The 15,213-nt window shown below is 56.8% G+C and overlaps 1 protein-coding gene across 14 annotated transcripts in view; it reads right to left on the reverse strand.

The window, feature by feature from the left end:
* ANO1 (anoctamin 1) overlaps positions 1–7,193 on the reverse strand; it is a 73,134-nt gene extending 65,941 nt beyond the window's left edge. For 10 of the 14 annotated variants that reach the window (XM_036326352.1, XM_036326349.1, XM_036326343.1 and 7 more), the window contains exons 1-2: positions 7,042–7,193; positions 6,513–6,685 (exon numbers count right to left, since the gene is read on the reverse strand). In XM_036326352.1, the coding sequence (XP_036182245.1) occupies positions 6,513–6,620 (108 nt within the window). In that variant the 5' untranslated portion in view covers positions 6,621–6,685; positions 7,042–7,193. Of the gene's footprint in view, positions 1–4,606; positions 4,917–6,512; positions 6,686–7,041 lie in introns of those variants that run through there. The other 4 variants (XM_036326351.1, XM_036326350.1, XM_036326348.1 and 1 more) reach the window with 2 other exon arrangements.
* Between the last annotated feature and the right edge of the window lie 8,020 nt (positions 7,194–15,213).

The raw sequence follows: 15,213 nt of genomic DNA on the forward strand, positions 1-15,213 counted from the left end.
GGAGGAAAACCCACTCACCGCTGGGTTGTTGGGAATGGGCCCTCAGGGGGAGCGCGTTTCAGACCGAACACATCATCCACTCGCTCCCTCAGTCATCAGCCATTCAACAATCACCGAATGCGGGCAGGGGCTAAGTCAACCACGGCGGCCACCTTCATGCCGCTGACATGAAGGAGACATTCTCTGCTAAGGAAGGACACATGAAGATGCCAAGCAGGCCACCGGCCCTCGGAAGGCCTCCTGGTTCCAGGAGCCAGAGCGGGCTGGCCCAGAGGGACCAGATGGTTTGCCAAAGGCGACCAGGGTCGACCCCAGGAAGTGCTCCTCACACAGGGTCACAGGCAGAATAGAGGCCTGGGCTTGTGAGGGCTCCTGAGGTCACTGCCCAGCCTTGAATCCTGTGTGCACACCCAGGGCGCTCCATCCCTGCACAGTAACGGGGACTCGAGGTGCCGGTCTCTTTCAGCACCGAGTGAGGAAGGGGCCATGAGGGGCAGTGGCCGAGCACCAGGCCCTGCAGCCAGCCAGACCTGGCTCTAAATCTGGGCGTGGACGCTCTCCATCTACCCACTCTGGGCCTCAGTGTCCGTCTCTGTAAAATGGGAGGATAATGTAAGCTGTCCAGTGGCGGCCAGGAGGGTTATCCGAGTTACAGAACGCGTGTGCTGGGCACACTCTCCATCTAATTCCCAGGACAGGCGCTGGGGGGCGTCCTGTCACCCTGCCTTCGATCCTGGTGCCAAGGCAGAGGCTCATTCTCCTCAATATCTCAGGAATGTCAGAGAAGTGCAGAGTCACAGTGAGCTGGCGGCTAAATGTGGTGTCTCTTCTCTCGGCGGAGTGGGCAGAAAGGCCAGACCCGAAGGCTGCCCGGGGGAAGCCACTGGCTGGCGCTCAGGGGATGAACTGCTGCCGGGCAGGGCAAGAACTTGGGGTGAGGTCAGACCACAGTGGACACCCTGCCTGCTGCCAGCATCCTGGGCGCTCCAGACTCTCAGCATTTGTACAAGGTGCTTAACCCTATGTTCCAAACGGGGAACTGCCCTCTTCAGAGCTGAGCCAGGCGTGGCTGTCCATCCTCATGCCCTGCCCACACCACCCTCGCCAGCTTCCTGTGCCCCTGCCCTCCACCCCCCGGGGCCTACAGGAGTCAGGACATCCTCATCCCCTTTCATGTGCCGTGCTCCCTACCTGCACACCCTCCCTCCTCCGTGCTTCGTAATTCTACCTAGCTTCCAGGGCATGGGACGAATCCCCTGTCCTCCACGATCTGGGGGTCCCTGACCACTCCAGTCTGGGTGTGCTGGGATTGCCGGGGAACCTTCCACTTAGGAGCCTTAACTCACAGCGGCTTCTAAGGTAGGTGGCAGGGTCCCTGAGGCCAGGCCAGAGCTGCCCCAATACACCTCCATTCATCACCTGCTACACACAGGGTGGGCGTGGCACCTTCTGTGGGCCCCATAAGTGCCCAGGTTGGCCGGAATAACCGCTACTACTGAACAAAGTGGACACACGAACCCTTAGAGCAGCGGTTCTCAACCTGTGGGTCGCCACCCCTTTGGCGGTCTAACGACCCTTTCACAGGGGTCGCCTAAGATCATCCTGCATATCAGATATTTACATTACGATTCCTAACAGTAGCAACATTACAGTTATGAAGTAGCAACGAGAATAATTTTATGGTTGGGTCACAACATGAGGAACTGTATTTAAAGGGCCAAAAGGTTGAGAACCACTGCCTTAGAGAGTGGGAAAGAAATTCAGAGGTACCCATCAAGCCAGAGAGCAGGGAAATAAACTTAGGGGCAGCCCCCAACCCCCCAGGTTCAACACTGGACGACAACTCTGTCCACTGAGGCCTGATCGAGGACCCATAAGGCCTGACAGTCTGGGGAGCACAGAAACAGCCCCACACATCTTGAACCACTAGGGAGTGGCAGCACAGAGGCCTGATCCAGTGGGCGTCCTCCTGCCTGAGGGCAAAGGCCAGCTCTGCCACTACTGCTGCGTCATCCCAGGCACACAGCCTCATCTCTTTGTCCTCTGGGTCCTTCTTTGTAAAATGAGGGCTGGGGGTTAAATAACAAGACCTCTCTCGTCTGATGTGACTGCCCTAAAAGGGTCGTAGCAAGGAATAAATGTGTTAATATATATAAAACGTCTACAACAGGTCCTCCCAGAATCTGCAACGGAAGTTTGCTCTAATTGGGAAATGAGACACAGCACAAAGACCTAGGAGAGGACAGGGAAAAACAATCTCATGGTCAAAGTGGACCACAAGTGGAAGATGGTGGCAATGCCACATCTAGATGTAAAAAGAGTTATAAAAGAGAGCTGGATGCACTGCCAGGACATGCAGGAGGCAGCACCAAGCACTGGTGTGAGTCCCAGATCCTGCCCCCAGACCTGGCCCTGTCACTGATTTGTGTCCCTGGGCAGTTGCTTTGTTTGTTTGCGTCTTGGCTTAACTTTATAAAATGGGACGATCCTACCTGAATAAGGGGTGAGGGGTGAGCAGCCTTTACACAGAAAGTGTGGGCTCTTTTTCTACTGCACTCAACACGGGCTGGGAGGCCCCAGGATCTGAAGAGCAATTCTGAGCTGGGGAGGTGGCTACACTGTGACGACCACAGACGCTGACATGGTGGCCATGTGACTCTACGGGGCCCTTCCATGGAGCAGTGGAGTATAGGACAGGACAAAAAGGCAGATTGAACTTGCAGTGGGCGGATGTACATGTACTGTATGCATAACCTCCCATTTCAGGGGCTCCAGGACGTTCCCTTATCCTTAAGGAAGAGGCGGGAGACTCCCTGTTATCCTTAAGGAAGAGGCGGGAGACTCCGCAGGGAAACGTGGTTGAATGGGTGGTTGTGGAATGAATGAATGCATGCATGCATGAACGGATGGCAGAGGCTTGGGTTTTGCATACCATGACTGGTGGGGGCCCCAGGAGGAAGGGTACAGAAGCTGAGACCCAGCTTATTCAGGACACTCCTCAGTGCTGAGCCTCAGTTTTCTATCGGTGAGATGGGGACAAAACATCTCGACACAGGTTGCAGGATTCTTGTCAGGGCAACGTGTGACTGAGGGGAGATTTGAAAGTATTTTGAAGATCAATCCCTGGAATATTTGGGGGGAAGTGCTCCTGGAAGGAGCTTCCCCAAGGAAGATAGAAGAACGATGGAAGAGAAATGGCTCCCTGAGGATCCATGGGAAGATGTCAGGGGACAAAGGCCCTGTCCCAACTACCACTAACAGTGAGAGGGCAGTCCACATCTGGGCCACACCTGCCTCTACAAACTCCCTCCCCAAACCCCGAGGAAAGGGCAGAAGAGGGGACTGCAGCCCCGTGCCCACACCTGGGACGCTCCTGGGGCCCCATGTGACGTGTTCATTTATTTGGCTTCGGACCTGGAGTTGGCGCTCCAGGAGCTGAATCACACATTTGGGTGAAATAGCCAACGTCTCAGTGACCAAAGTCTCAGTGACCATTCCAGGGGAATCTCCCACATTCCCTTTCTCTTTCTTTCTTTTTCTTAAAACGGGGAAAATGAAATCACTGACCTGCCAAATCTCTTTCGGTTTTCAATTTCAGATCCAAGGGGACCATCACTCAAACTTCATTTTATTCCAAAACTAAAAAAGACCTGAATCACAGCACTCTGCGTCAATTTCTGCTGATCAGGCACACTCTGTAATCTACAAACAGATCGCCTCCAACTGCAGATAAGCAGCGAAGCGCAATGCTTGTCTCTCTGGCAGGCAGGTTCCAGCGTCAGGTGCCTCTGGAGTGTCTGGGCTTGTTGGGCACGTAGATGGGGCCATTGACAGCCACCGGTGTGAAGGAAGAAAGTGAAAACACTCACCGATGAACACAAAGAACAGTTCATGAAATAAACAGCACCCAACGTGGCCTCTAGCTTTTGAGTCATTCCTTACACCTCTTTGTACAGACACAACCAAGTGACTTTTACCCTTGAATCTGGGAATGAGAAGAAGGGAGGCACAAAGTCATGGGCGGGGAACGGCAGTCAGCATGGGACCGGCTTATGCTGATGGCTGATTGAAATTACGTCCACACCGCACGCGTCGGGGGCACGTCTGCGAACCGGATAGCAGCCCACGCCCTCTGGCCTTTGCATGCACAGAGCCGCTGTCACTGGGTGACTCAGATAACCACAGAGCGACAATGATTGGCTTCAGCTGTGCCAAGGATGCCCTAGGACCATGGTTGGCAAACTGCGGCTCGCGAGCCACATACGGCTCTTTGGCCCCTTGAGCCTGGCTCTTCCTAAGCTTTAGGAGTACCCTAATTAAGTTAATAACAATGTACCTACCTATATAGTTTAAGTTTAAAAAATTTGGCTCTCAAAAGAAATTTCAATCGTTGTACTGTTGATATTTGGCTCTGTTGACTAATGAGTTTGCCGACCACGGCTCTAGGAAGTTCTCCACGCTGCCCCCAGGTCCCAGACAGGCCCCCGGCTCCCAGAGCTGCTGCCTCCAGCCCTTCTGTGGCCACCTCTCCTACAGCCAGTGCCCGATTCACAGCCCTCAGGCCCTCGATACCCGAGACCTGCAAAGTAAGAGTCAATGGTCTCACCTGGGCTTGTTGGCGGGTTTCCAGTCAGTGAAGACCTTGAGGGAAGGGCCAAGCTGCCTCTCTGCAGACTTTGAGACCCTCACTAGGATTTCAGGAAGACAGTTTCTGGATCCAGATGAGCGCAGGGGGGTGGGGGGGGAGGTGGCTCTCTGAAGACTCCGGAGCCAGGGGTCACTGGAGGTTAAGGGCTCCATTTCTTATTTCACATGGACTCGGGTCTACCTCTGGACTGTCCATTTCTCTTCATGTCCTCAAATGCCACCATTACCTCATGGCTCCTAACTGGTGTCCTGCGTTCCCACCTCTGGGTCTTCGCACGCTCTAGTTCTCTGTCTGACACTCCCCTTCTCACCCGCCCCCCCCACCCCCCCCCCCCCCCCCCCCACACACACCGTACAGGTATAAGGAGCTCTTCTCCAGAAATCCCATTCCTCAGGCCACCTGCGTTTCTGTCTTGGCCCTTCCTAGCTCTCTCCTCTGAGCTGCTGGGTGACTGGTAACAGCTCATCAGATCCCTCTTGGCCTCGGTTTCCCCATCTGTAGCAACAGCACCTACCCCATATGGCTGTTGTGAGAGTTAAATGAGCTGCTAGGCAGCGACTGGCCCAGTGCTAAGAACGTGTCCCTTGCCACCGTCCTGGGTCACGTTCCATCACTCTTCCCTAAGTCCCAGAGAGGCGAGGCTTCCCTGTGGGGGTGCCCAGGACCCAGCACGGCCTGGCACACAGCTGGCACACAGTGTTTGTTGAAATGATGACCCTGAAGCTCTCGAGGCCAATGGTATTATCACAGGCAGACCCCTCTCCACCAACACTGTGCCCAGTGCTGCCTGTCTGCCCCTCCAAGCAAGCCCAGCTGCAGAGGAGCCTTGAATGACTGCCAGGAGCTCAACTGTGACCCCAGGGGCTGCAAGGCCTTCCGTCTCTGCCCCACAGGGGCCCCACATGGCACGCGCCTCCCTAGATGCCTGTCTCCAGACCTGAGGCTAGAGGCAGGCCAGGGCAATCCTCAGCACACAAAGCCACCGGTCTGGGGCGTTGGCATCCCCTGGGGAGGGGCCGAGGCCCTGGGCGGAAGGGGAGTCTGCTCTGTGAAGAGTGAGCAGCCGCTGGGCTCCCCCAGCTGAGCCTGCCCTCCTTAGGCAAACTTTATTCTAACCTTAAGCCAAACCCCTCATGGGCAAAATGTGTCCTCCAGGGATCCCTGTGACTGACGGGTCTGGACTGGAGAGGACGGTGGGGGCAGCGGGGGCCCCCATAGAGGTCCCCAACCACGTGGTCGGCTCAGCGCTGGCCCACGCCTCGGGGCTACCACAGGATTGGGCACGGGTGCGGGGTGGGAACAGGGTGGAAAGAAGTTCCAGAGACTAGAGCCCGCCCGCTGCCCCGGGCGTGGGGAGTTCCCGTTCCGGCCGCGCGCCCTGGGAACTCCGCGCACCCGGGGCAGGTGAGGGAGACGCTGGCGGGTCGGACGCCAAAGGGGCGCAGCTGCCGCCAGAGGGGCGGCGCTGCGGGGCCTGGAGGCTGCCACCCTCCTCCAGCGAGGTGGCTCCCCCACCCCCACCCTGGCGGCCCCAACCAACACCAATAGGAAGGGCAAGTCCCACCCAGGGCCCCAGTTTGGGCTCCGGGCCCCGCGGCAAAAGCGACTCCGCACTCACCCGGGGCCAAAGAGACGCCGAGTCGGGCCCGAGGAAGGGGCGCCGCGTTGCGCGGGGGGGTGGGGAGGCGCCCCGCTCTGGACTCGCAGATCGCAGACTGTGTGCGCGCCGGCAGCCGCGCCCCACGTGCACGGGTGGGCGTCCCGCACGCACCCCGAGCCCCGCGAGGCCCGGCGCCCCGTGCTGCCCTCCCCGGGCGCGGCGCAGGTGCGCGGCCCTCCCGCCGGTCGCGGCGCCCGCACTCACCGTGCCCTCGGACGGCTGGTAGCCGAGGTCCTCGATGGCGCAGATGTTGATGATGTGGACGCTGCGGTCCTCGGCCGGGAGCGTCGAGTACTTCTCATTGACCCTCATCGCGGCTGCCAGGGCGCCGGCACCGCCGGGCGGCGCGCCCTCCCCGTCCACGGCCCCGGCGGCCTCTGAAAGCGGACACGGCAGCGTTCGCGGCGGGCGCGCTCGCTCGAAGGGGGCCGGGCCTCCCGCTCCGCCCGCCACCCCGGGCGCCAGCAGCTCCGCGCCCCAAGCGCCCACCCTGCCGCGCCCGCCCCACCCTGGCCGTCTTTTCCTTAAAGAAAGATATAAGCGCTCCGCGCCCGCTCGGGGCAGGGGCGGCGGCCGCTGGTCACATTTTCCGTAGAAACTTAAACGCAGGAAGAAAGTCTTGCGTTCCTGCGGCCCCTCCAAGTTTTATTTTTATCCGGAGAAAGTGCCCCTAGGATTTTTTTTGAGGGTGGCCGAGGTTTCATTCTGGGGAGGAAACTCCCAGCGCCCCCACCTTAAAGAAAAGTCTCCAAGAGTCGCACTTCGGTGTCGGGTGGCCTCGCAGGGGAGAGACGCTTCTGAGAGTGAAGTCAGGAATGCGCTCTCTGCCTCTTCTCCCTCCACCCGCAGGCGGACTCCTGCTGTCAGTCTCACCTCCTCCGAGGAGCCTCCCCTGCTTTTAGCAGGCCCGCCCTCCCCAGGCCCTGGCTCCACGGGTCTCTCCCCCAGGGCAAACATCTCTCTGGAATCCCCAAGTGATACCTGCATCCCCCATTTATGGAATGCTTAGTATTCTCTGATCGGACAGGAGCCAAGGCCCTCCTACAGCCCATCTCACGTACAGCCTGGTCCTCATTTTGCAGAAGGGGGTGGGGGCTTGAAGGCGAAGAAAGTGGGGGTGAAGGGGGGCTCATGCCCAGTAGTCTACACTCCTTGCATGACTCTCTACTGCCTCCCTGAGGAGGGTGGTGGGGAGTGGGGGGGGGGGGCAGTGACTTTGATTATTCTCCTCCCAGGACCCGCAGGTGCCGGGCACACAGTAGGTGTTCCTCAGGACAGCTTTAATCCTCTATCCTTGCAGGTCTCCAGGGGTGGCCACATCGGCAGCCCTGCCCAGGGAGAACTGCCTCCCTTCCTCTGCCCCTCTCCTCTAGGAACCCTGCCTGTACCTGCCTGTACCTCAACTACAGCACTTCCTTTCTTTACTCCACCTCACTTTACAAGGGTTCATGCAGTTGACACTCAACTGCTTGATGAATGGCCACGGAGGAACATCCAGGGCCTACAGGAGTGGTTATAAAGCTGCCCTCCAAGGTCATTATGTCAGTAGCATGCCACGGTTCCAAGCGGGGCGGGGGGCGGGGGGTGGGGGGTGGGGGGAGATTCTGGGATCGGACAGGATGGGGTGGGGGAAATGGGGCGAGTCTGGTTCCAGGGTTGGCACTTTCCAGCTCGATGACCTTGGGTGAGCCTCCTTTGCCTCCAGGGTGTGCAAAGCTTCAGCTCCGTGCCAGGCACGGGGGAGGCTGGGTGTTGGTCGGCATTGTCACCACCTCCCCTTCCCCCTCTCCCCCTCATTTAGGCTCAAGTCTGTGAGCTTCTTGAACTTGGAGAGGTGCAGGGAGGGAGGTTACTTTGCCCTTGGGCTGGCCTTGCCCACGGGTGCTAAGTGGCCCTAAAGGACCCTTTGTCTGCACCTTGGACAGGGATAACAGGTTTGGAGAAGTGCACTAAGCTGGCCAAGTCCCCGCCGGAAACAGCCCTCCACGGTTTCTGCCTCGCCAGGGAGGCCTCACTCCTAAAAGTTCACGTTTTTAAAAGCCGGGAAGAATAACACACACACACACACACACACACACACACACACACACACACACGCTTATGTAACTTAGTTCTCTTATCCTTGTTGGTAAACAACCAAGATTGTGTAACCCTAATATCATCTTTCTAAATTTATTTTCAAGTACAAAGGGTCCTGCAGAAGTCTACCAGGTGTAATTTGTGAAAAAGAGTAAATCTGTGATCCCTCAATTCTGGGGGCATTCCCAGAGTTTGGGAAATGACACTTGACTTCTGACCCCGAGAGGATGCTGAGCCCTCTTGGGGGCTGCAGCGTGGGGGACCATCTCTTAGGCACAGCAGCTCCCTACTTCCTCCGGGCACAGTGCCCCCTAGGCCCTCTTGTGTCTGTGATGTATGCCTTAGCCAGATGTTCCGGAGGTCCGCTTGCCTGCGGAGCGTCCTTTCTTGGCCACATCCCTGTAGATGTCCTTGCTCTGCCCTCCTCCCCAGTCTTCCCAGGTGGACAGTGTGAAAACGCTCCAACACGCTGAGGGGAGAGGCAGGGCCTCTGTGCAGAGCTGGTGAGTGGACGGCCAGCAGGACGTCAGTGGCCCCGGGGTTCTTGGATCACGGGATGTCAAGGACCAACAAAAAGTAAAAATCGGGAGGGGCAACGGGATTCTTCTATGTTGAGACATCTTCTGAGGTAGAGAACTTTAAAGGGCCCTTCCCCTGGTGGTGAGTCCGGCTGTCTCACGTGGGCCACCCCCATGGGATTCTGTCTCTACTCTGAGTTGCTTACAAACAGGCCCTCTAGATCAGTGATGGCGAACCTTTTGAGCTGGGCATGTCAGCATTTTGAAAAACCCTAACTTAACTCTGGTGCCGTGTCACATATAGAAATTTTTTGATCTTTGCAACCATAGTAAAACAAAGACTTATATTTTTGATATTTATTTTATATATTTAAATGCCATTTAAGAAAAATCAACCAAAAAATGAGTTCGCGTGTCAAAGGTGTCATAGGTTTGCCATCACTGCTCTAGATAAACTTGCATTTTCCGCTTTTTGATTCAGTGGTTCTCAGGATTAAAAACCCAGGGGGACAGATTTCACCAGCAGGGTTAATTCCCAGCTCAGGAATTAGTAAAAAGCAGTCTCATTAGCCCAAATGGTACATTTGATGACGGGAAGTTCAAGGCTTCACAGCGTAGCCTGGTCTGTCACCCTGTTGCCCTTTCGTGTCATTGTGATGTTACCCACCATCAGGCGCTTATGTCTTTGCTGGCATTAAAAAAAAATACTTTTATTGGTTTCAGAGAGAAGAAGGGAGAGGGAGAGAGCTAGAAACATCAATGATGAGAATCATTGATTGGCTGCCTCCTGCACGCCCCCTTCTAGAGATCGAACCCGCAACCTGAGATCTGCCCTTGACCAGAATCGAACCCAAAACCCTTAAGTCTGCAGGCCGACACTGCCCACTGAGCCAAACCAGTCAGGGTATTTTGCTGACATTTTAATACCAGGAGTCCAGGCACAAAGTGACAAGGAACACAGGAGAAGGCGGAGTGGGATCAGGGGAGGTAGAGGCTCGGAAGGGCACCCTTCCAACAGTGTTTTATTTTCAACATCAGTTTCACCTCCTTGGTTGCCCACGAGAAAGGATACCTTGCTCTCTGTCTAGCAACGTGCGTCCAAGTCTGAGCACTCACCGTCTGCAACTTAGTGAAAAGGTGACTCTGCCAAGCTCTGCAAAGCAGGGCAGATCGGGCCCTCTGACTTGCCGGGCAGTGGTGGTCAGGGGTTCTTGCACGGGGGTCTCTTGCATGGTGATTGTGGGGGCTTCTCCACCTCGGCACTGTGGGCACCACCTCCCTCTCCCCGTGTGACAACCCAAAATGTCTCCGGACACTGTTCCTTGTTCCCTGGGGGCCATGGCCCCCATCTGCAGTCTCAGGGAAGATTTCGGGAGGTGGGGGCTGATCTTATCACCCCACATTTCTCAGATGAGAACATGGAGGCCTGGAGAGGTGGTTTACGTGACAGCCCAAAGGCAGGGCGCATTCCATGAATTCAGCACTCGCTCTCACAGAGGGAACGAGAGAGCTCTGAGGTGGCAGGTGTGGTTTCTTCCCACAAAATACACAGCCACCCCTGGGGCTGCCCGCATCTGGCTGGCGAGGGGCTGGTGCTGGGCAGCTGAGGCTGCTCTCTGGGGTCCTAGCCACCCCTGCCCAGGGCAGCTGCCCACTGCAGGTCTCCATAGTACTCAGAGGTGCTAAACAAATGCCGTTGACTCACAGACGGCGGGTGGGGAAAGAGCATGGAAGAAGTGAGCAGCTCATGACTCAGGGCTATTGTGAGCGCCAACGGCCACCAGGCCACCCATCCCCTCCCCTCCCCTCCCCAGCTGGCTCTGTGCCCCTGTAGAGTCTCCGGTGGGGGTCGCCAAACAGGTAGATGACCTAAGACCCTAAAAAGGACTTGGGGTGTAATTATCCCGGGGAAGACGAGTCTGGGGAATTTATAACTGAGAGATGGTGGGCGGGAGACGGGACCACGGTCATTTCCTTCCCTCCATGAGGTCAGAATCCTCAGCAGAGGCCTGGGCGCTGCAGCTGGCCGGGCAGACTCCGCGGGCATGGAAACCGCCGGCCCCACATTCTGGAGCGCAGCCAAAGCGTGAAGCTCCATCTGGGGGATTCCACCCGCCCCCCCCCCATCCCGCCCGAATCCATGGCTGTTGTTTCCATCTCAGGGTTCTCAGAGGCCTGCCTTCAGAGAATAATTCCTAAGAACTCTAAAAACATGCCCAGCCAGCTCAGACCTACTGCCTCCTCCCGGAAGCCTTTCTGGTCCAGCTCACTCGCATTACTCATGTCAGTTCCGCTGGCCCTGCTCCCGGCTCCGTCCGGACACTCGGGCTCATTTCTGCCCCATCACTTCAAGACTGCTGTGCTATTCTGCACTCTTCACCCCTCGCCCTCCTGCCACACCACGGATGCCCTGTGTGTGCTCACTGATTGAACAGGCAGTGGTACTGTGCCCACTGTGGTCAGGCCAGCATCGTGCTGAGCTCTCTGCAACTCCTACCTCGTTCTTAGGTTTTTAGGGTGATTACCACTGTCTGCAGATGTCCCACCCTGCCACCCCACGGGGGGGTCCTTTCCTTGGTGATGTGGGGAGAAGTCCAGGCTGAGTCTCCAACAGCTCCCTCTGCTCCAGAGAGGCGGGAGTTGCGGCACTGATCCCCATGAGGATGGCCGCTTCTCCTAAGAAACCCCGGTCATCCTGGGGACAGGGGACAGCCCTCCTGTAGCAGGACAAGGCCCAGCCAGCACTGGAGCCCCTGACGGCAGGTTGTGGAAACCCCGTGGCATGGCCTGCACGGCCTGCGGACTCCACGCTTTCAAAGGAAAGCCTTGTTTGCTGGTTTAGTTCTTCCCGGGGTTTGAAAGAATGAAAAACTTCAGCTGCGCTGCTGAGTCACAGCGTTGCCTTTCCTCAAGGCCCCGAGGACAACGGACTAGTGCGCTGCACACGGAGGCATCTCCTCCCTCTGAGCTTAGCCCCACTGGCGGAGGCGGGCCTTCTTCCGAGGAGTGCTGTCCCCCAGGTCCGTGGAGCCTCTGACAGATACGGGCCACATCCTCCTGGCGGAAGGCCCCTTGAGGCCTCGGGCTCCGAACCAGGAAGGAGCTTGGGACCCTGTCCTACTGAGAGTGTGTGACCGGGCCTGATGACCCTTGCATTCTCCATGTATGTGCCTGCGTGTGTGCATGCACGTGTGCGTGTGTGTGTGTGTGCGCACACGTGTGAGTGCACTGCACCTGCATTATTGCTTCCCTGGGCTCAGTGACCATGCACAGCCCTTAATTTCCCTAGAGACCCATCTCCAGAGAGGCTGGGCCCTGATGTCATAGGCACTGGCTGCACTGATGTCACAGGCATTGCCACAGGCACTGGCTGGCACCTCTTAGACCGGTGTGGCCTCGCCCAGCTTCCCCCGCAAAGATCCAGCAAAGCGAGAGCCCCTTGGGCAGACGAGGCTGGGGTGTCTCCATGGGAAGATGCCAACACTTTCCTGGGAGACCCCGGGCCTGGGGTAAAAGATCTTCCGGCTTCTTGTGGGACCACAAGTGGCCTTTCCTTGGACACTGTGGCCTTCGTCTAGTTGTATCTTCATGTGTGTGTGACTCGGTGCCAGCTTCTGGTTTGTGTCAGAGCCTCAGCTAGGTCCAGGCTCGCCATCCTGAGCCGAGCTGCGGGCGGCAAGCTTCTCCCGGGGATGCACTGTGTCTTGTGTTCCCAGGGCCAGCCCCCTGGGCACCCAGCCCAAGCTGTGGCCTGATGCTTGCGGGACGCACGAATGAGCCAATGAGCCAGGGGCCTCACCAGCAAGTCAACGGATCTCCTGACCCAATAATACTGGGTCAGAACCTTGAACCTCACCCAGGTGTCACACTCCCGTCCATGGAGGGACTCCCGGACCCTGTAGCATAGCACTGCCCCGCAGGAACGTGACGTGAGCCACGCAGGTAATCTGAGATGTGCCAGTAGCCACACCATAGAGTAAAAACAATGAGGTGGAATTAAGACAGTATTTTATGTAGCCTAATATATAAAAAGATTATCTTTTCAGCCTACAATCAGGATAAAAATCGTTAATGGGGATTTGGGAGTCCTTTTCCCCTGATGAGTATTTGAAATCCAGTGTGGATGTTCACTAATAGCACATCCCAGTTCAGACCAGGGCTCAAAGCCACGTGCGGTCGGGGACGATGGAGCCTTTTGTTATCACCAAAGGAGAATCATAGGGCGGCTTTCTCTTCTGCTGCATATTTTGCTGTGTTTTTCTGAGATTTGAACACAGATTAGTGCGTCATCAGAAAAAGAGCGAGTATCATTAAAAGCACTGACTCACCGTGTACCCTGCAGACTTATGTCGGACCCTTTTGTGATCTAAGGAAAAATGGCCTATTGGCGTTCCTTGGGCACAGCGCCAACTGAGAGACAACCACCTTTGCCTAAGGGCCAACTGGAGGCACATTCATAAGGTGTTTGGAGAGAACAGTTTTCAATTCCAAAACATATCTGATCACACCGTTTTCTACTTCGGGACCGGTGAGAGTGCACCTGGAGGGCCCTCCATGCTGTGTTTGCGGCAGCATCAGTGTCCGCCTCGCCTCGCCACACGCACACCTCATGCACACACCACACATACCAAGTGCACACCACGCACACACCACATGCAGGGGGAGGCTGTCGGACACAAGGAGCCAAGTGCACGGGGCAGGGTGTCTGACCGAGCCGCCTCCCGAGGACTCCTGGACACTGGGGTCAGGCCACGCTCAAGCAGGTGGGTCCCTGAGAAGGAGGCATCTCAGGCTCCTGCTCTTCTGAAAGCACCATGTTGGCTGGTTGGGGGGTCCATTCATTGCCTCACCCATGATTTATCCACTCATTCATCAACTCATTTATTCAGTCACCCAGTGACTGCTCACCAGGCCATCCTTCCTTCGTGAACCGATTCACTCCCTCACACATTCCCTCATGCCTTCATGGGCTCATGCACTGGCTCACTCACTCACCCATCATTCATTCATTCTCCTACCTCCCCCGTCCTCAAACGCCTCCCCAGCTCTGGGTTTCACCAGAGACTCTGCCGCCTTCTACCTACTGCCTAACTCCGTATCTTGCTGTGTCTGCCCCCTCAATGTCAACTCCAGGCTATCTTGTCACGATGTGATGGCTCTGGATTTTTGTGCCTGAAAATGACACCAGAAGTGAGCCACTGGGACCCAGGAAAAAGGCACAGAATGGGGCCAGATATTCAACAACGCATTTTCCTCTTTAAGAAGTAAACCATTTAGAGGAGGAAGAGAGAGACCTCTACCCTTGCAGAAGGCATCGATGACCGACAATGAATCAACTCAGCCCTGTCAAAAGCCTGTGTCCTATGGAGTTAGTGAGCACGTACACGCACAGGTACACACGCACACACACACACACACACACACACACATTCACACACGTACACGCACACATGTGCACGCACACATACACACATCGGCTCATCCACAAAGGGTTAAAAATGGACCCCACGTGGGACCTTCTTCCTCACATGTGTGCAATTATTGGTCCCGAAGTCCATCCAGAAGCTGACCCTGGTGGCTACATCTTGTCCCTGTGGCCACACAGGTCTGTGAGGGCCCCTGGCCGCCGTCCTGGCGCCCCGCCTCTGCGTCCAGCTGGTCGCTTCCCAGAGCTGCTTGTGCGGAGCCTGCCGGCCCGACAGCAAACTTTCTGGAAAACCACGCGGCTCCATTTCCCCCTGCCCTTCCGCCCGCCCGCCTGCCCCTAAGCAGCAAGAGAACGGGGAGGAGCTGCTTAGGATTTTACTCCACGACCTGATCCTCAGCACGAGCACCGAGACTTTCTCAGCCATGTTTCTCCTTCCCGCCTCCCTGAGACCGACATCGCCCCAGACCCTCCTCCCTCTGCAGAACTATGCAGCTCCTTCCAGCCACCTGGCGGGAGAGAATGCCGTCCGCCCTAGCTTTGTCGGGGAGCATGGCAGAAAACGAGGGAAAAAGAAACTGATCGTGTCCAGAGGTGGACGGGGCCTGTGTAAGCCGATCAGGGGAACTGCTTGTAAGGCAAAGCTTACAGGGGAGACGTCCTCCCATCCTGGGGGACAGACGGGCCAGCCCCGTCCCTGGAGCTGGCCTGGCCTCTGCAGAACCAGCGACATTTAGGGACAGGTTTCTGGGAGGAGACAGGTGGCAGCCTTCCCTTCCTGCTGCTCCGGGTCACAGCCCACAGCGTGTTTATCTTGGGGACCAAACAAAGGGAACTGTTTTCCTTTAAATGACCGCTGGGACCTCTGGGATCCCCTCCCCAC

Source organism: Myotis myotis, unplaced genomic scaffold (genome assembly GCF_014108235.1).
Source record: "Myotis myotis isolate mMyoMyo1 unplaced genomic scaffold, mMyoMyo1.p scaffold_m19_p_10, whole genome shotgun sequence".
Lineage (NCBI taxonomy): Eukaryota > Metazoa > Chordata > Mammalia > Chiroptera > Vespertilionidae > Myotis > Myotis myotis.